General features: G+C 36.3%; 1 protein-coding gene across 5 annotated transcripts in view; it reads right to left on the reverse strand.

Moving 5' to 3' along the window:
• Positions 1-24,299, reverse strand: part of RSPO2 (R-spondin 2) — a 110,317-nt gene that overhangs the window by 38,917 nt on the left and 47,101 nt on the right. The window contains exons 1-4 of one of the 5 annotated variants that reach the window (XM_040546744.1): positions 19,221-19,376; positions 17,758-17,946; positions 6,991-7,134; positions 5,562-5,750 (exon numbers count right to left, since the gene is read on the reverse strand). In XM_040546744.1, the coding sequence (XP_040402678.1) occupies positions 5,562-5,750; positions 6,991-7,134; positions 17,758-17,946; positions 19,221-19,230 (532 nt within the window). In that variant the 5' untranslated portion in view covers positions 19,231-19,376. Of the gene's footprint in view, positions 1-2,066; positions 4,887-5,031; positions 5,473-5,561; positions 5,751-6,990; positions 7,135-17,757; positions 17,947-19,220; positions 19,377-24,299 lie in introns of those variants that run through there. The other 4 variants (XM_040546743.1, XM_040546742.1, XM_040546741.1 and 1 more) reach the window with 4 other exon arrangements.

The following is a 24,299-nucleotide window of genomic DNA, read 5'->3' on the forward strand; positions in this document are numbered from 1 at the left end:
AGATGGTTTCATGAAGGGCAAATCATGTCTGACACTAAGTTGGTGGATTTCTACAACAGAATAACAGCATTGGTGGACAAGGGAAGAGCAACAGATGTCATCTACCTTGACTTGTGCAAAGCCTTTGATATGGTCCCATACACCATCTTTGTCTCTAAATTAGAGAGACATGGATTTGATAGATGGACTGTTCAGTGGATAAGGAACTGGCTGGACAGACATATCCAAACCATCGTACTCAACAGCTCGATGTCCAAATGAAGACTGGTGATGCCTAGCGTCCCTCAGGGGTCCATACTATGTCTGATACTGTTTAATATTTTCATGGGGAACATGAACAGTGGGATTGAGTGCACCCTCAGCAAGTTTGTGGATGGCATCAAGCTGAGTGGCATAGTAGATACCCTAGAGTGAAGGGGTGCCATCCGGAGGCACCTTGACAGACTTGAGAAGTAGGCCTATGCAAACCTCAACGAGGCCAAATGCAAGGTCCTGCACCTAGATCGGTGCAATCCCAAACATCAGTACTTGATTCTATTAACACAGATTCAGGCTCTGCATGATGGTGCATGGTGGGAGGATGAGAGAGACCAGACAAACTGAAACAGAAGTTCAGTCTGAATATAAAGTTTTTCAATGTGAGGTTAGTGAAGCATTGCAACCAGCTTGGCTAGAAAGGTTGTGCAGACTGCCCACTTAGATATTTTCAAAACCAGACTGTATGTAGCACTGGACCACACTGTCTGACCTTACTCTGAGCAGGAGGTTGGAATATGTGACCTCTATGTCTCTTCCAACACGTATTATCCAATGATTCACCCAATGATTTGCTGGGTGTACAACTAAAAAATTCTTCAGTTAGCCTCTTCTAAACCATATATATATATATATATATATATATATATATTTATATATAGCTAGGACCAAGCCAGGGGGTGGGCAGGCAGAATGACAAGGACATTTTAGATCCTTTTTACTGCAGCTTATCAATTAAAGCCAGCAATTTTAAAACAGTCACTCTCAGAGGAAATATGTTGTTTTAAAGACAAGTTGTTTTCCTTATCTAACAAAGGAAACTACACCTGTAACATGGTTACTATTAGAAATTATGCCAGTTTAATATAGCTTAAGTGTATACCTCATGTCTTCAGCAAAGCGTATGGACAGTTCTAACCTAAATATTTTTTGTTCTATCTTATATATATTTGCAAACCAGGATCACTGACTCCCTGTTTGCCACATCACTAGTAACTTAAATGACTAAAAGTACTTTCACTACTTATTTAACATTTTAACATTCATCTTGTAGCTCTGTGCATTTATTTGTTCTCTGTATTTAAGTACATATTTTTATCTTTTAATATTTTCAGTCATAACTTCTGCATGTTAATAATAAAATGTAACTACAGTGTAAGGATAGAAAGCCTGACTATTTTCACTGTTGCTCCTCTAGAAGTCATATTCTATTGCAGCAATAGGAAAACACAAGATTACCGCATAAAAAGCATTCAAAATGAAATCAAATACCATAAAGTCCATCCAATTACATGTCTGTGTTGAGGAAAGAACTCCCTCCCACTGTAACCCCGTGACTTTCCCGCTTTCAACATTAGGAAATTAATGCAGACATACATGAAGAAAGAAAGATGTCCAAATAAGCATTCTTGAATGGAATAGTGTTTTTTACTAGAAATAATAGTTTTGTGTAAAATAATATTTGTGGAATATTTAAAGTACAGCTGTTTCACTTGACTTTGTAATACTTAATATGAAACATGAAAACAATCTGCGAGTACCTGGAGGGTACAAACAAAAGAGAAGTAATTTACTGTGTAGAACACAGGGAACATGCAAACATATGAGGAAAAAAAAAATAATAGTTATAATAAATATACAGGAAAACTTCAAGACAACAAGATGTATCAGCCCATAGAACAATTCTGGCTGCTAATTTTCCCATTCCTTGTATCTGAATTGCTGTTTAATTTTTTTTTTTTTTATTTTTTTTTTTTTTGAGCTATGAACTAGAAGATTCCTGGTCAGGAAGAGACCAGCATGGGTAGGAGGTGGCCTGAATGATCCAAGTCATCTTTTTCTAAGTCTAACTTCTTGTAGTATGAGTCACGTTACACCCAAGCCACAGGGTAACATACATAAAATGAACAGATATACAAATGTGACATTCCCATCTGGTAATAACAGCTAAATCAATTAGTACTGACAATAAGAAAATATTACTAAGTAACATCTACTTTGAAATCAAGTAGAGTATCCTCTTACATGTTGCTGGCTTCAGTAGGAAAGAAGTGATATCATCTTTCACTTGCATTCCAGCTTCTATCTCTACAACTCTGCATATACCAGGAAAGTGATAAAGAATTCTTCTTCATCAAGATTCATATTACAGCCACATGGTCAGATGGGTAACATCTTAATCCCTGATAAATATGAAACTGAAGTACTTAGTAGGAAAACTGAATTTAACTCCACTTCTTTTGCAAGCATAAAATCTGTTTTGGATGTTTTTCTGTAATACAGACCATAAATAGTAACTGTAAAAACGTACAGAAGTAGAAAACATATGTTACAAGCACTTTATTTGACCCTGTTCTACCAAAAATATCCTTACTTCCTGTGCTCAATTTAATCCATCACAATCTATAACCATCTTAGCTGTATAATCCAATACTCAGCCTACATGTTTGTGTGTTTACGTACTGAGAAATTTAGGACAAAAGGATTCATTAGTACAGCCTTTCAACAGATATTTACAGGGATAACTGTTCTTCAGTCATCAAATATTGCTGACCTTGCATTTTTTTTCTCTTACTTCTTCAGTTTAAAAGTTCAATTACAAAATTTCTAACATCAGGAAAATGCTGCATTTTTAAAGACAGAATCTCATCTTTAACAGCCAGAATCTGCTTGATTTGAGCTTCCCTGTAGCAAACAGGTATGCCTCCTGGTACTTCACCGTCATTAGGAAAGCAACAAAGCATTCTGAGTGACTAAAGGGGCAACCTGCTAACTAAATGAAATATGATAAAGGAATCGGATCTTAGAACAACTATGTGTAAAATTGTAATTAAAACATATAATAAAGCCAGAGATTCTAAGACAAATTCGGTGTCTCTCACCTGCAGAGGTAGCCAGGTCAGGGGAAAACCTACCCCAGGCACTTAAAATACTAGTAACATATCTCCTCCCAGGAGTTTCTTAGTAGAGAGAAAGGAGTTTATACTCTGATCAGTGATTTATATGATTGTACAGAATCAGTATTAATCATCAGGATTCAGTGTGGTGAGTTCAAACCTGCAGTTTTGTACATATTTATATTTTATCTCTGAGAATATAGACAGGGAGTTCCACACCATGGGAGGACAAGAGAAAACTATAAACCTCAGGACTTATTAGAAATAATAGTTGTGAAAGAATACTACAAGTCTTTCACACTGAAATTGTATTTGCAGCAACAACTTTTCTGAAACATGCTGAACAAAACACAGATTTGATCAAAGATCTTCGTGTAGACTACAGAATAAATTTCCTAACTCTAAGGAAGGCCTTCCTCTGTACCTTCAAAAACATAAAATTTGGAAGGTAAATCTTTAATCTGTAACCTGAATTTCCAGAAAAGAAAATCTGAAACAGCCTAAGAGAATATTATGGCGGCCCTGATTTTTACCTTTTTTCTTCCCTCCTCCAAAGAAGTTCATTTTTTATTTCTTAACACCTCACTTCTAGACTCATCACTTCTCTTTTATCCTAATAGAATTGATACCAAACCCAGTCCTTCTGTTGGATAACCAAAGTTTTCTCCTTTTTTTAATACATAAACTATTGTATATTACATATATTAGAAAATTAACCGTTAAACTTAAAATGTAAGAACAAAGTGTTAGAAAATATAAATAATGCAAAACAAGATGATATGGGCTGTATATCACATATAAAATAGATCATTTTGGTGCAGCATAAGAAGTCCATACAATCTCTTGTTTGGGCTATATTTAACTTGCTGACAAGAAACTCAGAATATTTCCATAGACTTTTGCTGCTACTCATGGAGGTCGGTCTGCATGCAACATGAATCAGACTCAAAGTGTATAGTGTGAAAATGATGCTTACTTGTCATCTCAGTTGCCTTTTGTTCACCAGTGTTGTGTGTTTGTTTTTTTTTCCCTCCTTGACTTGCAATTGACTGTTAGTATTGTATTTGCATTTAATTTCCACAATTAAAATACCCCCCCCAAAAAATAAAAAAAAAAATCAAATTGACATCATTATAGTCAACTCTTCAGTGAGACAGACTTTGGGAGATACTTAGGTTGCAGATTAACTGTGCTGTACTACTTTGACTTTACGTGAAAGTGCATATGCATGCATGCACGTCTGTGAATATAGAGAGTTGGACAGGGAGGAAGAGTGTATAACTTACATTCAGTTAACCTGGACAACAGAGAATCAACTTTATATTCTTTTCCAGAGTGATACCAGGGTCCTAGAGACAAAACTACCAGAACATAAATCATAGTTATTTATGCACCTACTCTAAATTTAGTTCAATTTTAGCTTATTCTTCGGGTTATGGCTTAATCGCAGGACTCCACCACCCTTTATTCCTTTTGTTTTGTCTGATTTCACAGTTCACCATGCTCGCGGCAGCAAGTTGGACTAGAGATCTCTTGAAGTCCCTTTGAGCCTGAATCTTCCTTTAATCCTACAATTCCAAAAGAAATGGCATCTTTATCACCTGCTGATCACTCGCCTCTCCTCCAAATTCTGGAAACTGTAAATGTTCAGTCTTCACAAGTGAAAGATTAAGCATTTCAACTAAAAAGATAACAAAAACACCTCTCACCAGTGACATGTCTCCAAGCTGGGATCTACAAAACGGAAAAATTTGAAACTTAATTTCCCTTTTCAAAATTGCTTCACTATTTAAGTCTTAGAACACTATAATAAAGGAATATGATTCTTTCTTTTATCTGCTCATGGTAATTGCCCTAAAGCATAATGTCTATCATTATTCTGTTTGTTTCAAATATAGCATAGTTTGGCCCTGATCAGAACAACATATTCAGAACAGGTAACATTTCAGCTAATAGTTCCAGCTAACAATGCCATGTGTAATTTTCTTCATTTAGTTCAAATACCCGTAACACCAGCACTGTGTGTCACCTGCAGAGAGATTTAGAATCATGATCTTTTTTCACAATGTGCAGAGCAATTAGTTATTTCACAATCACTATAGTTTTTACGCTGCAGCTCAAACTACAACATGTTCCAGTTCTTTGATGAGCCACCTCTTTGAAAAACCAGACCAGGAAGAACACAGTTTCACAGTCCATTGAGAGACTGATCATTCCCATTCCAAGCCTTTCCCTCAAGTCTTGCTGCACAAATTAGGTCTGCAGTAGTACTGCTGCCATTCAGCCTCATCTGGCAGAGCAGACAGGGTTTCTGCTTCAGCTGGAATGAAACAGCTCTTTTTTTCAAGTTAGAAATAGAATTTCAGTTAAGGAAAACTCAAAAATTTTTGTGGTGTGGTCTAGGCTTACCTCCTGGACAATGCCTCACAGCCATTTTACACCGTCTGGATTCTGCAATGGTTGGGCATGGTATTGTGTCTTTTGCTGGCTTCTTCACAATTTGTCTTGTTCTCGTTTCCAGGCCCCACTTAAATCCACATGTTTTATTGTTTCTGCTGCAAGTTCCCCACTCACTCCACTGACCCACTTCACAGCCTTCTGACAAAGCAAAAACAAAAACATATTATCAATTCTTCTGGTTCTTTCTTTCTCTTGTTTAAAATTTTGCAATCAGCAAGCACCACTAGAATGGACCACTTAAAAGCTTTTCTGCTAACCAGCAAAAAGTTGGATACAAAATATTTTACAGAATCTGAATCATTTCAGTCTACATCATTTCAAGCATAAAACAGTCAGACTATCAATCTGCCTGTACAAACAGCATGTCAGTCCCAAATACTCAGAAACACTCCTAAAATCATGAGATTGATTTACATTTTTCTCTTTTTATTTAATAAATCCTGTTCGGTTGTCAACTAGATTTCCAAAGCTCAAGAGTTCACATTTCTAGGTCCTCCCCACCATGAAATACAAGGACCATTCTTGAAAGGAGTCTGTCCTGACAGCTGCCAGGCTTCAAGGTAAAACACCAAGCTGTGAGACTCAAGCAGTTGCCAATGTTGGCTCAAAGTTATAAAGCAAATTTCTACTAAAAACAAAGAGACAGTGAAAATGCAGAAGACCAACTTCAGCTTCTATTACTCTCTCTTCCAGTTCTTCTCATCTTTCCAATTTGTCCTGCACATGGATGTGACTACCCACACATCTTCCTGCTTACAGGACTTGTACACATCATTTTTTATTTCCCCCTCCAACAGCAGATAGTGTTTGTTGTAGAATGCCCACTGTGTATAGATGATGCCATACAGCAACTTAAATGAGTTGGTATATCAAACTCCTCCTTTGCTTCCCTTTATTTGCTAAATGGAATTGTGGAGAGCTACAGAGGAATTAAAAATGACTTTGAAGCCCAGGTGCTACAGCAATTCAATCTGTCCTGCCGCTGGGTTCTGGACTTTGTGAAAGGCAAGAGGAGCAGGTAATTTTATGAGGGCAAGAATTCAATGAGTAAGTTATTGACTTCAAATGCTAATGCAAATACTGGCCTTCCTGAAATCTTGCAAATTCTGAGTTACAAATCTACACACATGGTGATTCACGGGACATAACTTTCTGATGCAGAAAAGAGATGCATTGCCAGTAATGCATTATTTCAAAATGTGGAAAAATTATTATTATTATTACTGTTATGGAGAAAGAGATCCAGACACAACCCATTAGTGAATATTTCTTGATGGGAACTGCTAAGCATCAGCCTAAAAACTTTGTCATCAGCATTTGAACCTGGCCACCTGGTAAAAGAGTAGCTTCAGCAGCACTGCTGTGCTAGAAGACTCACCCACACATTCCATAAGCTCTTCCAAGGCAGCAAATCCAGGGGGGCATCCTCTGAAGCAGCGGCCTCTGTGTGAGTAGAAGCCAGTTTTGCATTTGGTGCAAAAGTCTCTGCTAAAGCAGGAGTCGCAGTTTTCTATTCTGCATCCTGAATCAAAAGGATCATAAGGAACAACAACACTGCTAAGTTAGGGTAAGACTCAAAATGAAAGGATTTATAAAGCAATAGAATAGCAAAACCACAAGTACTATAATGAGGAACAGTTATCCTGAAATCTACCCACTGTATAAGAGAAATCAGTTAACTGTATGTACCACATTTTCCTCTACATCCTTTGATCCTATTTTCTAATCAAAACTGTAGATAAACTTCCAATTAAGTGATTTTTGAGTTGATTTAATCTTTCTGGAGGAAAAATATCAAATATAAACTAATCTTCTGTTTAAGTGATATTGAGGAAAGTAAGACAGGTTATTTTGGGAAGTATGCAAATACTCCACGTATTATGTTTGTTTTATTATTTATTCCTGCAAGCAGGATCCACATTTTATACATGACTTGACCCAATAAATAGTTGAATGTTTTCATGTGTTATGCCTGATTTCCATATCTGCACATATGGATGTGCCACCATGCAAAAAAAAAAAAAAAAAAAAAGGTCAAGTTTTCTGGATACAATTGCTCTCTATCATTAATGAAGTCAATCCATAAATATATATACATATTAAACGCATTAAATGACTAAAAGATATACAGCTATAATACACAATAAAAAAATAAGTACTGCCTTTTGAAACATTGAATTTCACTAAAAAAATAGGCCAAGGAAAGGGCATACCAATACACTTAATCTGGGTGATTGTAGGAAATTATTCATTGTAGCAATTAGGAAAACATGACACTTTTCAGATCAGATTTCTTATGTCATTGGACAAGAAATTAGGCAAAGTGCATGGAAAAGAGGAAAAAAAATATTTCAAACGCTGATATACCCTTGGTTAGAAAGAACTCAAAAATCAGTTTGAAGTTTTCCACTGTGAAAGGTAAGCATTTCAGGCTGTGTGTAGACACAATCAGACAACATGTTTGCAAGGAAATCCAGTGTCCAGCATTTCTCAAAGGGCCTCCTACCAGCATATCAACAGCAAAAGTTTGGTTTCTTACCCACGGTCTTTTTTATAGGAAATTCCCAAGATTTACCATTTCCTTTTCATAAGGTTTGCACTAAAGAATAGGAGATCAATGCCCATACAATAATTCTGCAAAATCACTTCCCTAGATTAATGTATCTGCAAGGTAAAATACGGTGAGCTGCTCTGGTATACTGGGTGTACTGCAATAGTTAATTGCAAATCTGGTTTATTATATTCAACATGTACTGCAAATATTTTATCAATTGCAATGCTTGAATCAAACATCCTGTGTGTTTAAATATTCAGAAAAAAAAAAAGCCTTTTGCCCACACACACAAGGCAGCTTGAAAAGACATCAAGGTTTTTCCAAACCATTTAGTCCAATGATGAGGTGAAGAACAGAACATTAAAAGATAAATTAGCATCATGTGACCCTCCCTCATATCTAAATGACGCAAGTAGGTTTTTTTTGGAATAGTGTTTTAACTAGTGCTTTCAAATCATGTTGAGGAGTAATATGTATAAAGTCTACTCCGTTTGAACTCTCTTGAGTCAAAGAGAGATTAAATGGAAAACATTGCCTGCTGACAATATATAAACACGCTAATCAGGTGAAATCCTGTCTCACCTTACACTGGGGGTACCCTCTATAAAACAACTGCTATTTAACAGCACATACATGAATACCCTATATTGAAGCATTAAACTAATGGATCAGTCTTCTATTAGTTCTTTGGTTGTACCTCAAACTCCCATCCTATTTATATCCTTTGCTTTGCCTTCTATGTCAATTTTATTTTGTATTGCAGTAGAGCCCATACCATGACAATTATATTTTGGACACATTAATAGGGGCTCCTGGGTTAAGGGTAGGCTGAGATTTCCAGCTAAGCAAATTAATTTTTTTCCTATAAAGATAAATTACTCCAAATATCAAATGCCTATTATTTAATCTGTAGCAGATGCAGTTTAGGGAAAAAATACTAAAAAATATATTAGAAATACTTTAAGATTTCTGACACTAAAACTTTAATTCACCAGAGTGATCCAGCATGGTACTTGGGGTTACTGGGTACTACTTGTAATGTTTCAAATCATGAAGGATGCTCGTGTAGCTTTAAGCCTTGAAGGAGTTTTTTTTGGTACAGATTCAATAAACTAAACTAAAAAGATAAAGAAAAGTGGTATTCCAAAAGTTAGAAACGTTAACTTTCTATGAGTCTATTTCTATGAGTCTATGACTCTATATGAGTCACAGGAGTGGTTATAAAACTAAGAATGTTTTTTTAAGTTGGTTATTTTTTGGTGCCTAGCTTAATCTTATTATATTGTTTAAATGGTTTGGGGGCAAATTTACTTATCTTTTAAATCAATGTGATGTTGATATATAATTTTAACTGTCTGAGCCAAGTAAATCAAAATAAGTTAATTCTTAAAATTCATTTGTTTTTAAAGCTGAATATATCAACATGGACAGAGAAAGAAAGCATACTTATTTTTAGTTGAACATTTAAAGAATACTGATTCTTCATTATCAATATTAAGATACATCGGTATGCAACTAAATACAACTGTATTAAACTTAGTATTTGTTTTTGTTTACTAGCATTATCTACATATACGTTATTAAATGTAAGTCTTAACAGAACTCTATTCCAAATTTCTTTTTTTTTTTTGTATTCTATCATTTAAATAATAAATTGGATAATAAATGTGTAATCTGGTATGAAACCTAAAGAGCTGTTTGACATCATATACAATAGTTAAAAAAATAACATTTTACAAAATGGCTTTATCCTTTGCACAAAATAACACAAAAAAACCAAGGAAATATTTTTTATGGTTAAACTGAATTGCTTTCTTCTGATTGCCATAGCTGTCAACTGTTCTAATTTTTTGATCTTAGCATCTTATGTCTAACTCTGGAAAAGGGAAGCAAAGTCTTTACTATTTTTCTAAATCACTTTAAATTAACTAGTCAGTTTACTGACAATTATCATAAACTGGAACAAAAGAGATATTCTTTTTTTCATTTGGAGAAGACATCAAAAGCATTTTTTATGAATTCACCTTGCTAGCTGTAAATCTAATTGCCTTTTTCACCAGTTTAGTGATTTCATTTTCTGTACTGTTCCAGTAGCTAAACGATGTTGCTATTGTATTGTTTTTATTTCACTTAAAATACTATCTAGATGTTTACAACACCTCAAAAAAAAAAAAAAAAAAAAAAAGGAAATAAAGGTACAAACTTAAAAAAAAAAACCACCTTGAGCATTATTAAAATTTTAGACACCAGTGGTTCTGTAAAAGAAAGAAACAGAGAAGTTGCAAGGAGAAGCCTAGAAGTGGAAGTTTTAGAGGCTTTGGAGGAAAGATAAGGCTAGTGTTGAGGAGAGAATGAGCTGATGAATTCCGGCTTGCAGAAGAAACCTTAAGAGCAATTACACACCTCTGTCAGGCCAACCATACTTGCAGGGCAACAAGAAGCTAGGACACCTAATGTTCAGAACCTGAGAGTGAAGAAGTAAGAGTTGCTTTGGTGCTGCTGTTCCCATTCACCTAGCGGCAAGAGACCTGTATGTTATAGTCCCTACCACTTCCATTGTACTCAATTTGCAGTGGGTCTGCTTCCTATCAGACCTCAAGTCCCTTTTATTCCTGCTTGGCATTGTGCCTCCTTATATCCCACTGGACCTACTACCCACTACTACTACATTGCCAGGACCTCTCAGACTCATAGCACTCTTGCTGCATCTCTTCTAGCACAACCTATTTTATTTCTAGTGTTTCTATCTTGGCACTCAGGGGAGGTTTAGGTTAGAAATTAGGAGACATTTCTTCTCAGAAAGAGCAGTCAGGCATTGGAACGGGTTGCCCAGGAAGGTGGTGGAGTCACTGTCCCTGGGGGTATTCAAGGAAAGGTTGGACGTGGTGCTTAGGGACATGGTTTAGTGGGTGACATTGGTGGTAGGGTGATGGTTGGGCCAGATGATCTTGGAGGTCTTTTCCAATCTTAACAATTCTATGATTCTTGCTTCCATTCTTTCACTTGACATGTATAAAACACTATTTATTTATTTATTTATTTATTTATTTGGTACAGTTTCAATAAACTAAACTAAAGAGATAAAGAAAAGTGGCATTCCAAAATTTAGAAATGCTAACTTTCAATCCTAGTCACAGGAGTGGACATAAAACTATGAAAGTCATCCCTATGTGGAAGTGAGATATCTTCCTCTGGTACCATCCTCACCTATCTAGAATTCAAAAAGCACTCAGGGACCCCCAGAGAAATCTGGTGGTATGTCTGATTAGCACAGCCTATTTCTAAACAGAGGCCATTTTTAAAAACGTTACACCATGCTTCCCACCAGAGCTGTATGTAAATGTTAAAAGCTCAACATTCTGACCTCACTGAAATCCATGGCAAAGGTCCTAATTGCTTCAGCAAGGGCAGTTTTCAACTAATAACTTTTTTTACACCAACGGATAGATAGCAGCCCACTATAACTACCTTAATGGGCACAAACAATATTAAACCCCCTGAAGAGAGACAATATTTCATGATAAATATGTATTTATAAAGTAAAAAATGAGAACTAAAGAAGAGCAGTACTCCAACAGTCAGAAATGCTAACTTTCTACAAAGTCTATGTTCAGTCACAAACTGTCACAGGAGTGGTTATAAAATCACAGCACCATGACTTCACCTCTCAGGGGAAAGGGTGGAAAAGAAGTCACTGCTTTGTTTGGTGAAGCTACACTGGGCTGAAATTAGACTGGAGTGCTCTGCTGAAGTATCTTCAGTGTTTTGGCAAAATAAAATTAGACAAAAATGTATCCCTTCAATAGAGCTCTGAAATTTTTTTATTTTTTTTCATACAAGATACATACCTTCTCCAATGGAAAGTCTATTGATACTGTGCAATCTCTTAATTTAACCTGAGAGAAGAGTAAGGACTTGAGTGAGTGACATTTCAGTGCAGCACAAAGGCAGATCACAGTATGTTAAAGTGCCTCCATGCTTTAGAACAGCTACAGAATATGCTGAAAAAAGAAATAATTCCATGAGCTACAGCTGACCAGGACCTCAATGACCAGGAAACCAACAGAACTGAAGGACCAAATTTTTTGGTTCTCCAGAGTAGAAAAAGAGGATCACGTCTCCCTCAAAAGAGCCATTGGCAAAAAAGAATCCAAACACAGAAATTTAAAACATTTTAGATGTTGCTTACTGAAACAGAGTAGGAAAAAATTAGTTATGAGCTTCAGAGCCAATGTCCCTTTTTACTTAATTTTCAGTGAGCTTTAGCACCCCATGGCACATCAGAAATAATTTTCTTCTAAACTGTTTCTACATACACACCAGATTTTTATTATTATTATTTCTATTTTTTAAGTAATAGCTATGAACCATGTTTCAGTCAAGATCAGGGCAACCAGTCATGTCTAAAAGAATTGCATTCAGCTGGCCAGCAATAAAATATTTGGTTTTAGACTTTATAGTCTCATTTACTTTGATCCAAATTTTCATCCTGAATATCACACAAAACAAACGCAATTGAGGTAGATGAAGCTTTCAATATTTATAGAAAACTACATAAAATGGTACATTAAAGAACTCTGGAGGTAAAAAGCCTGGATTATACATCATGCCCAAATCAGAGATACATTTTAAGCAGATGAAACACAGTGATATTAAAAGATTTTCCTGAGCAGTTTTGACTTCCTGACAGTCCTGATAAGCCACTTATATTAATTCTTCTTTTAAAATAAGCATATAAGAATTTATGAAGAATTGACAGACTCCTATTTTAGAGAAGGAATCAAAAGCCCAGGAGTTCAAAATATAAATTCAGATACTGAATTAAATTTAGACCTAGGTACATATGCTTGCTATGATTTAATAATAATAATAAAATAAAATAAAATAAAATAAAATAAAATAAAATAAATAAAATAAATAAAATAAAATTAAATTAAAAAATGGTACATGCTCCTGTCAATAGCTTCATTTTATACTGTAGTTACAGAAAGCATAACATTACCAAAATAAGTACTATCCTTCCTTTGTAAATCTACCACCTGCTTTAAGATGATGCAGAATAAGCTGAACCATAGGAAAAATATAATGCCTTTGGAGATCAAGCTGAAGAATACAATCCTGCAAGTCCCACTCTCATTTTTCTGCTTCTCAGTAAACAGCATTGGTGCTGAAGTCTTAACTTCATGCTGCCATCCTGACATTAAATCACAGAGGCATACAATGGTTTGGGTTGGAAGGGACATTAAAGCTCATCTAGTTCCAACCCCCTCCCATGGGCAGGGACACCTCCCACCAGACCAGGTTGCCCAAAGCCCCATCCAGCCTGGCCTTGAGCACTTCCAGGGATGGGCTTCCTGGGCACAGCTTCTCTGGGCAACCTGTGCCAGTGCCTCATCCACTGACCAGCACCAACTTTTACACTAATCCCCTGCAGAATTCCCTGATCTAGGAAACATTTCAAAAACCCAGACATTTCATAATTCACCTGGAAGAGAGAAGATAAAGGCACATGAGGGACAAAGACTGGTAGTACTACTAAGAAGACTGGTAGTACTACTAAGAGGAGGAAACACATGGCCAGAGCTGAAGTAAGCTATGCTGTGAGCAGCTCCTGTAGGGGATGGAGTTGAATGACCAATGGAAAAAAGAGACCAAAACATCAACTGGCTTTTAGGAAGGTCACTGAGGAGACAGTAAAGAGAGGGGGAAAGTCGTAAGAAAAAGAACTTCAAACTACATGGAAGCTATTTAAACTCCCAAACAAAAGTGGCTTTAGTAGCTGCAGGAGGGATTTTTGTTTTGTTTTATTATTATTTGTTATTATACAACTAAAGATTTTTAAGCTACAATTTCGGCCAGGGCCAAACATGAATTCTAGAGAATGTTACACAGCCACTTGACAGTAGCAGTTCCTGAAGTTTACCACAGGTCCATGATTTCAAAGAGATCGATGTTACTTATAAAATACTATAATGAGGATTTTTTTTTTAATTCACTTCATACACACTTAAAAATACATTTCTATTACGTTCTATTATTGATTTGTTATCAGTTGAAATCTTTTAAACAAATGCCAAACCATAGTGTTTTCTATTCGTATTTTACAAATGTACGATTGCCTTATTAAATCTATTCACTACAGATTTAAAAAAACTTAATTCAAAACACTATTAAGATTTTTTGTTGGCAGCTGAATGGAAGGAAGGTCTTCTGTCAAAATACAAAAATTGGCCAAAAATCAAAAAACTAAGAATATGACCAAATCCTTACCAAGAAGCATTACCAAGAAGGAGGAAAAGAGAGTAGAAGAGATGAAATAGAGGGAAAAATAAGATGTCTATAACATAATGATAGTTAAAACTTAATATCTGGCCATACGATTTGACTTTCAAAATCCCGAATGAAGATTATTTCAAATACTGTTTTTTCTTTATAAGAGAAAGTCATGAAAATTGTTACTAAAAAGTCAGAATAAAATGATTTTATTTAAAGCAAATTGTGCTGTCCTTGTTTTGAACCCTTGGCAGACTGATATGAATTGTACTGACTACAATCATCTCAGAGCTTCATATACTCTGCAGTACTACACAAGGAATAGTTAAGCTATCATATGTCAATTATGTCTTACAATTTTGTAACAAAGTTTGAAAAAAAAAATATCTTTCTTTATATTTCATATGTTTAATAAATAATTGATTTGTCTAAAAGCTTCTCTTTATTTCACTTAAGGCACATGGAAGAGGTAATAACAAATTTAGCAATGTCTGACCCTCCCATGAGAAAGAGGGTGGACATAAACAAATGGAGTAGCCAAACAAATCTGAAGGGAGGTATAATTTCTAAGTTGTAAGTGTGTCTTCCCCAAAAAAGATTACAATGGATACTGACTAGGTTGAAACGTTCAAGATAGGCTCAATACATAAATCAGACCAACATTAAACCAACACTGAGGTGACAGATTTCATTCTATTCTTTAATTCAGCTTTGTGTTTTCTTCTTCTTCCTTGGAATATTTTTTATTCTTGTTGGAAGAGTATAATTCAAAGTTATTAATTATTAAAATTTCTTGGAAAATTAACAAACTGTAGCTCTTCTCTTGGGCATTCTTTTACAGAAAAGACACAACACTTTCCAATTTGGTGTCCAAATATACTGCATTCTTATACTTCAGTGTTCAAGATGAAAATCAACTCCAGCAGGAAACACTACATCGATTTCTAGGGACAAGTAGTTTAAAAATTACATTATTCACTGTTACTAGAAAAACAGTCTAGAACCATTTAGCAAATTCAAGAGACACATACTGCATACATGTAGAAAAGAAAATTAGCCTTGAAATTCAAAATTTCCGTAATTTTTGGAGCTGTTGCACTTGGCTGTAGTATTTATTGTGTTACATTTGGCACTAACTATGCTTGGCTTTTAAAATCATGTCAACATTTTCCATAAAAAATGTTCTATAGCTTCTCTAACAAAAATGGGCAAGTGTTCCAGTAATAAAATGTTAAACATCTTTTGTGCCTGTAAAGACATTAATAGGGCAGAAATCATTTCAGCTTATGTAATTCAAGCCCTGCAACTCCCAGACGGATTTTAACATTGCCAGAATTTTTATTATTTTTAGCTGAGATAATACTATCTGAGCAATAGTCTGTAACTAGCTGTACCTAAAAGTATCTAGCATTGAGTAGGAAGAAACCTATTGTACTTTTTAAGAATGTTTATTTTAAGTCAGTTTGAATCCACAAAATGTCTGTGTTTCCACAACGCAGTGTGCGCGCCATGCGAGATCACCAAACCAAGAGCAAAAATGTAGGTATGATTTATAAATACACCAGTTGGCGACTACACCAAAACAAAAATATACAGGTCAAAAATCATTGGAGGAGAACCAAAACTGGTCTGTAAATGCAACTGCATAATCATTCTCAGAGGGGGAGACTGTCAAAGGCATGAGGGTGAGTTAAATATGCAGCACTCAACACATGCCAGTATGGATTGGACACCACCTCACGTTTGTGTTTTCAAAACCAATCCTGTAATTCAGGGAAAAAAAGGCCACTTTCTGTAAGTGGTAAAAATGTAAAAAAAGTTGTATTGAATTCACAATCCACCTTCTGCAAATATATATATATATATATATTTTAAAGAAAGCAAGGAACGACTACCAGTAAAGACCATAATTTTTCCTATCTAACAAACACAGTATAAGCTAACATAACTAAATTAATCTATTTCCCAAAACTGTAAAACATTCAAAGACATTTTTACATACGCAAGTTTTTACAGCCCAGTTTTGAAAGGATGAAGGTGGACAAGTTGCCGAATTCACAACTGTGTTATGAAAATCCTAAATTGCTTTACAGAAGGGATATATAAACTATATACTAGTCTCATTTAATTTTTCATCAAAAACTAGCCACCTGGTACAGATTAGACGGCACTCAGCAATGTTACCTAACACAAAGCGAAGAATACCATATCCACCAAACCCGCGCAGGGAACTTGGAGAAACAGGCGGGATGTCATTACGTGGGCTGGAACGTGGCCAAAGCACTGCAGTTAATGCTCTTATTCTAGCCAAAAGTGCCACAGAATGACCTCATATGGCTGTCAAGATTATGTGTGATCTGAAAGACAGCACCCACTTTCTCACAACACAGTGCATCCCAGTGACATGCCGCAGGACTGAGGGAGAGAGTGCCATACATTTAACGAACATTTGATTATTTCAGGAAGCAGAGAAAAGCTGTTTTTCACTTCAGGTTCTTAGGTTTGGTGACCTAATTCTGGTTTGACTATTACACATGAAAAAAATATGAATTAGAGGTAGTAGCAATGATTAATAATCCATATGGGTAATTGTCCACATATGAGCATATGGAAAAATCGATACGAATAGGCACAACTGCCAGATAGTGGTGAAATAATGTGTAGATATACCAGAACACTCATTGGTTTTAACAGTTGTGCTGCTAGGCACAAACATGCAAACAAGGAATCTTGTTGCACATTAGCAGGTTGTAAATTTCCAAATAAAATGCAGTACTAAAAGTGAAAGGTTGTTTGTTTGTTTTTAATAGTACATCTGTTTTATTAAAATAGCAACACTTACATATTAAAACATGTCTGGTGTGAGGTGTCTGGTCATCTGAAATTTGTGTGGGAACAAATAGAATGAAGAGAAGCCCACCCATATCTCAGTGCATAAACTAGGCTAGTTCCTACATGAGCCGTTATTAAATCAATGCTTACTCGCTTTTATTTTCCTATAACAGGAATTTTTTTTGTTAAAACCAAGAATATCTGCTTAAATCATCATTCTTTCATAAATTTCTCTTTAACTAAAATAAAAACAACAACAACAAAAACTAGGTTAATACATAAACAATTTAACTTACTGAATGTTACAGACCTTGGCATGAGCCAGGACATTCTTTAGAAAGAAGTTTTGTGATGATCTTGAGACATCTGTAAAAACATCATTACATTCCACAACATATCATTTTAAAAACGAGTGTGAATTATGGCCTTCCTATAAAAAGTGAATGTAAACTTTCAAAACAAACAACAACAACAAAAAAAACTCACTTGAACATCTGTTCATATCAGGCGTTCGGAGCCCATAGTACCCCGATGGGCAGGAATGCAAGCATTCACCGTATTGTCTCATTCCTTCTCTTCGTAGGAAGAAGAATAACTTATGTTGGCATCTGATGCACCCATTATCCTTCGAACAAGATAAACAGCCTTTGCAAATTGGATTTGCTCCATAGCTAGCTGCAAAATAAGAAAATAAATTACACTTTAAGATCATCTGGAAATTATTTTGGCTGGATTTCCTCTTTCCTGTAAAGTGTTATCTACTGCATGATTACAAGTAGTTTTAAAAGAAAGGTTTTAGAAGTACACTCATTGCCATACATCTGCACTGGCAAGTGAATAAAAAGAAACGTAATCTCTGTATTTTACACTAGTATGTAGGGCAATTTAATGAACTTACACACTTTTTAAATAAAGCTACAAGCAAGTGGAGACCCAGCTATACAAAATTCACAATTACAACATAAATAAAATCCATATGCTGAATTCTAGTTTGAAGCTGAGCATATAAGCACAATCTATCAGCAAATATAAGAATATCAGCACTCTGATCTATGCACCTGGAATGATATTTCCATTGAAATACAGCACCTACACCATTGCAATTTCTTACTCCTGAACAGAGAGCAACATTAAGTTGCAAACTTAAGCAGCAAACCCTCTGCAGAACAGGTACAACACTAGCAATGCACACCCCATATCTTTTGAGGGTATTAGTGCAGCTATCTATAAGTTTCTAGACAAAATGGGTCAAAAAAAAAAATGCACAGACATTATGGAAGAAAGGCATTTAGATACAATTATCATTTTATGTCACCTGCTACTATCTCTTCATCTAAATGGTTTGCTTGTTTGTTTTTATGACTTGAGTGATACTGCAACACAAACCCTAGCAGCATCTTTAGTACACTGCCTTTCTCCAGAGTCACAGAACACACCCCTGCCCCCATGTGCACTCAACTCCTTCTCATGCGCTGAGTCAGCACAGCAGGTTAGCAGAGGGACGATGGCTCAAGATGTTCCTGAAACCAGAATAACTTAATGGGACTTTTTAAATATTAAATTGGCCACAGGACCTCACAGAAATTCGCCAGTTTGAACCTAGTTTATGGTGAAAGGAGAGAGAAAGAAAGAGAGAGAGAGAGAGAGAGAGAGAGAGAGAGAGAGAGAGATTATGCAACAGAAGGAAAGCATCTTTGAGGCATCACCATCTTTTTAATAGAGGCCACTCTGACAGCAGCTGGCCAAAAGCAGAAGGACTATGTTTAATTGCTATATTTTAAAGTATTTAAAAGTATCCACACCCTAACATAGTACTCCAGTAATTTTATTTTATATAGATGTATAAAAATTGTTGTTCAATGGCTGACTTCACCAGCAGAGCTGGGAAAAGAAGAAAAGGAAAAGCCCACCACCCTCTGGAACCAGTAGCTGATAAGCTTTACTCTCACCTTCGCACATCTGCACACCACATTCTCACTCCCTCGCTGCTCTGTGCCCCCCACATGCCTCTCCAAGTTCAGTATGACAGCAGTCAGCTTCTATCTTGTACAAAACACTCCTGGTGGGTGGCAGGCAGGACAAGGAACCAAGCAATCTGGCATGAAACGTCTCAGCCAGTGGGACACTTTCTGAGTGTTGGAGTCCTCTGGCACCAGGTTCATGTGCTAAGATTCTCCTGATGGGAATAGCACCCTTATCCTCTATGGTATACATACTGCTACTCCTCAGCTATCTTAAGCCCTTTGCAATGACACATCCTACAAGACCAACTGCCTTAAATCCCTGAACCATTGCACACATCCTGTTGTCCACAAGCCCTCTGATTTAACTTTTCCTATGGTTCATCTCGCAAATACTCTCATTCTTCAAAGACGTACAAGAAGGGAAACAAACAGATGAGCTAGGCCTGAAAGCATCCCTCATCTCACTGTCAGCAGGGATTGCCTTTCTGTAACCACATCAAATAATATGTGACCATGTACTCCAAAGCAATTGTTGCTTAACACGTGGTGCGCAATCCCGTAGACCTCTGGGTCCCTTTTTAGTCTCCTTGCATCTGACTCTCAGCAAATCTGTACCTCAACTTGCTCAAGGTTCCTCACAGAAGCCTGTACTTTAACAAAGGAATTGAAAACAACAAAGCAAAAGTAAAGCTGCAAGATGCTTCAATTTATTCACCACTCAGAGAAGTTTTTGGAGTTGGAAACACTAGAAGTCAGGATCTCATATCCAGCATGTTGTTTCTACCGCAAATCAAGGATATGTTTTTCCTCTGTGTCCCTCTTGAGCAGCTGCACAATATTGTCATCAAATAAGCCAGCTCCCCCACTTCACTCCAGGTTTCAGCCTTGCCCATCCGCCTTGTGCAACTGTCACTCTAGCCCTGCGCTCTCTTTTGGAGTAAGCTAACTCCTTTCACAACATAAGCCATGCATACCTCTGGTGAGTCTGCTTCAGGGAATCCACCAAGTAGGCAGCATGATGACTGCAGAGCTCTGCCACACAGTCCTCATACCCTTTTCTACCAGTCTTGGGCAGGAGTCTCCCCCATACACCAGGGGTACAACTGTCATTAGGGATGCCGCTTAGACTCACTCCACCCAATATGTAACAGATGTCAAAAATAAACAAACAAACAAACAAAAACTATCCAAGCACAAAGTATAATCCTTGCATTATTTCAGAAGCTGAACAGAGAAGCATATATATGACTAAGACTTAGCACAAACATCCAGGGCCAAGAAGAAACACAAGGCCAAGTGTTAAACAGCATGGACATAGCTACAGGCTACTATTCTCAAGAGTGTGGCTTGGGGAGCAGGGATTGCAGTCTGGAGCAGATACATCTGTAGTGTCCATGTTGGTCTTATCCCCTTCCCTCACTGACCCCAACAAAATTCAGACTTATTGGCTACAGAATGTGTGTCTCTATTTGACTCTATCGTCCACCTTTCCTTTATCTATGACTGTCCACATGTTCTTCTCCTTTTTTTATATTTTTTTATTTTTTTTTTATTTCTGGTAAGATGCTTTTAGTGTTCACCCTTTGTTCTGCAGACAAATTTAATTATGCTGACTTACTTGGGCTTCAGAGGTAGCTCTGTTCAGGCATATTCTCACAAGAAATGGAGCTAATAGCATAAAAATGATCCCCCATTACTTTGTGTTACCATTTGTTTAGGAGATGAAGGGTAAATCTTTCACAACTTCAGGTCAACAACACAGGATATATGATAGGGTTAAGTAACAGTTATTTTGTAAGTTGTGTATAACTATCCCCAAATTTTAACTCGTGTAGGTTCCCCAAACTGTCACATCTAGACCTTTACCTTAACAAATTTGTAATTTCTCTGCCTGTAGTTTTTCTTCTGATACAAATGTTATGAGGTTCAGTATTAAAACTTGTAAACTGCTCTGCAGTCCTCATGTGGGAGTTGTTATAGATGAGGCACATGTATTACTACTTAAATGTCTGATTATTAGACACATTGATTTTGGATAACAGGGAGATCAAGATGGTCACATAGTGATGACTTTTCCTCTTGCTCTCCTTGTTTCCAAGTTATAATAAAAAAACTAAAAATGCATCAGATAATTTTCTCTTTTCTTTACCACACTAGGCAAAAAAAATAAAAATAAAAAAAAATCAAGGAAGAGTTATAAAATGATAAGGGGAGAAAATATCGGGAGAGAACATGATATGTATGCTATAATAAAGAGAGTAGACTTTATGACAGAATCTGAAAACTTCTGACTGTGCTGTTTAGGCAACAAACTGAACAATTTCAAAGTATTTTACATACAGTAAGTTATTGTAAAGTATATGTCACAGAAACAGCTTTCTTCCACTTTGTTGTTGCTTATATTCTTGCAGAGCTTCATGGCAAGCATACTGACTTCTTCCGCAACCTTTTTGTCAGTTCAACTTGTCCCATAGCAGGAAAAATCACGACATGCTCTACTGCTAAATTACTTGGATACTGAACACATGCTTTAACAAATCAAATGCTCCAGCAATGTTTTCAGCATCACATAAGCATGCCATCTTGAAAATATCAACCTAACTATACTCACAGGCTATAATGAAATTCTACAAACCCCTCAACCCCTCAGAAAGTTTTCCCTTTACATCTTGCTTTAACACAACGAATACAACATATTCTTCTTGTACATAGCTTTTTCAGTTCTCATATAATTGCTCCTTGAATGAGGAAGTGAATGCCTCTGTGTTCAGCAGGAATATCTATACACTTCCTTTTGAATTTCTTCATAACTTTTTTTTTCCCCCTTCTGTATTAGACTGCAAGAAAAAAATAACAAGCTTACAAAACATGGTCAATCACATTCCAAGTTACCAGTTGCATCATATGCAATGTAAAACATCATACTACTCTCTCAGTTCTCACATCTCGATTTCAACTCTGCCTGGAACACCCTCCTTGACTCTGTGTGCCAGGCAGGCAGATTTTCTCCATCCAAATCCCTCATGAAAACTCACTCCTTCCACAAGGCCCACAAATGTTAACCAGTGTCAGAACGCTGCTGTCGTCACATCATAAAACCAAAAATGCACACATGCTCTAACTTAGCACCATCCTCTGGGTCTCAAAGCACATGATTGCTCTGGCTGTCTGTTAACTTTGTGAGCTCCTTGCAGCAGGAGCAATGTTTTGTACAGCCACACAGGTATGTATCTGGGTGTGAACACTGCACATAAACACAAACACACACCTTTATATAGATAGTGTGTTTTCTATTCCTTCTGCTTGCTGCTTCTACAGCTACATTCTAGGGCATCTCTGTATTTAAACAAAAAGGATTTACAGACTTGATTCCCTGTGTTGCTTTTTTATTTTAAATCTGGGATTAAATATGCCATTAGAAAAGGTTACTTGAGAACACAGACTAATACCCAAACACTGAATGAAACACTTCTGAACTCTAAGGGTGTTCAAAGTTTCATGGTTTGGATCCATATCAAGTAAAATCAAATGTCAGCTAATTACTTTAACTCTTGTCTGGATCAAATGTATTAAAACCACTTCAGCAATATGGCTTAAAGTGAATTGTTATGACTATTTGAAATCACAAGAGAACCAACAGTACAAAATGAATCTAGTCTGTTCCCCACAATAATGCAAGTTGCTCTGTGAGCAAGAGAACTAACAGCATTTAATTTCCTATGAATTTTAATGTCTTGCAGCCCACACCACAATAACTGCTACTAATTTGTGCCTTTCTTGTATACCCACTTGCTAGTTGTCACAAATCACTTCAAAACCTAGTGTTCCACTTCACCCCAAGGACATTGTATTTCACACACCTGTTAAAACCAAGTTGAAACAGGCAAATGGATCCAAAACCAATCAAAGAAAGAGGAAGAACCTGGCAGAGTAAACAAGCGCTAGAAAACACCATTACCTTAACATCATTTCTTTACAGGGTCAGAATAACATGCTCGCTGTGATCCTAAAATCACTCACTGCCTGTTCATTGTGTCACTACTTACCTGTTTGGTTTTGGTCTTTTGAATTCTCCGAAGCCAGAAACTGGGGTTATTGGTACAACAACCAGATTAACGACACTCTTGCCCTGACTGGGATTGCAGCTACATGAACATTGATAATTGGAGTTTAGCTCAAATCTAGCAGAAATGCCTCTGAGACACTTACTTATCACTGCGAACATGAGCTGTGCACATGGAACTTGAAGGAGCGAAGCAACTAAAACACCATTACAAGCTGCATTTAGAGTAGAAAGAGTAGATTTCAGAATTCAGAATTCAATTAATGCTATAAAGATAGAATATATGATACCATACATATATCTCCAGTGCAAGAGAATAAACTAGAATACACTCATGCTTGGCATATGACTTCAGAATGGAACGATGATTACAGCCATATAGATGCACCGATATTATATACTATATCAACATACTGACCCTATAAGACTGCAAAGTCATTGTAGCTAAAAACTATCTAATAGGTTATTAACTTACTGTTTAATAATTTTCTTGGCTGGCCAAGAAAACTGCATATTTTTCACTAGAGCTGTGCAAAAAAAAAAAAAAAAAAAAAAAAAAAAAAAAAAAAAAAGTAAATTTTGGATAGAAAACTTCAGTAACAAAAAAAAAGAAAAGAAAAAAATGACTAGTCTGACTCTAGTCATTGTCTTAATTTAAGAGAATTATGATATTCAAGGTCAAAGGGGATTTTTGTGATCAATTAGTCCACTGCCCTGTACAAAGAAGCCACAGAACTTGTGCTTTACTAAAATATATCATTTAAGAAACCACTCAGACTTGATTTTTAAATTTTCAGTGGCAAGGAAACCACCACAACCATTGTTAAGATATCATAGGGGCTAATCACTCTCACTGTTGAAAACCTGCAATGGAATTTTGAACTTCAAATAGCAACCACTGGACCTTTTTATATCTTTGTCTGCCAGATTGTTAACAGTTTTTCAATGTTTTTTCCCCAATGCAGACACTCTGATCAGGTCAACTCTTAGCCTTCTCATGG

This window comes from Cygnus olor, chromosome 2 (assembly GCF_009769625.2).
Source record: "Cygnus olor isolate bCygOlo1 chromosome 2, bCygOlo1.pri.v2, whole genome shotgun sequence".
Classification (NCBI taxonomy): Eukaryota; Metazoa; Chordata; class Aves; order Anseriformes; family Anatidae; genus Cygnus; species Cygnus olor.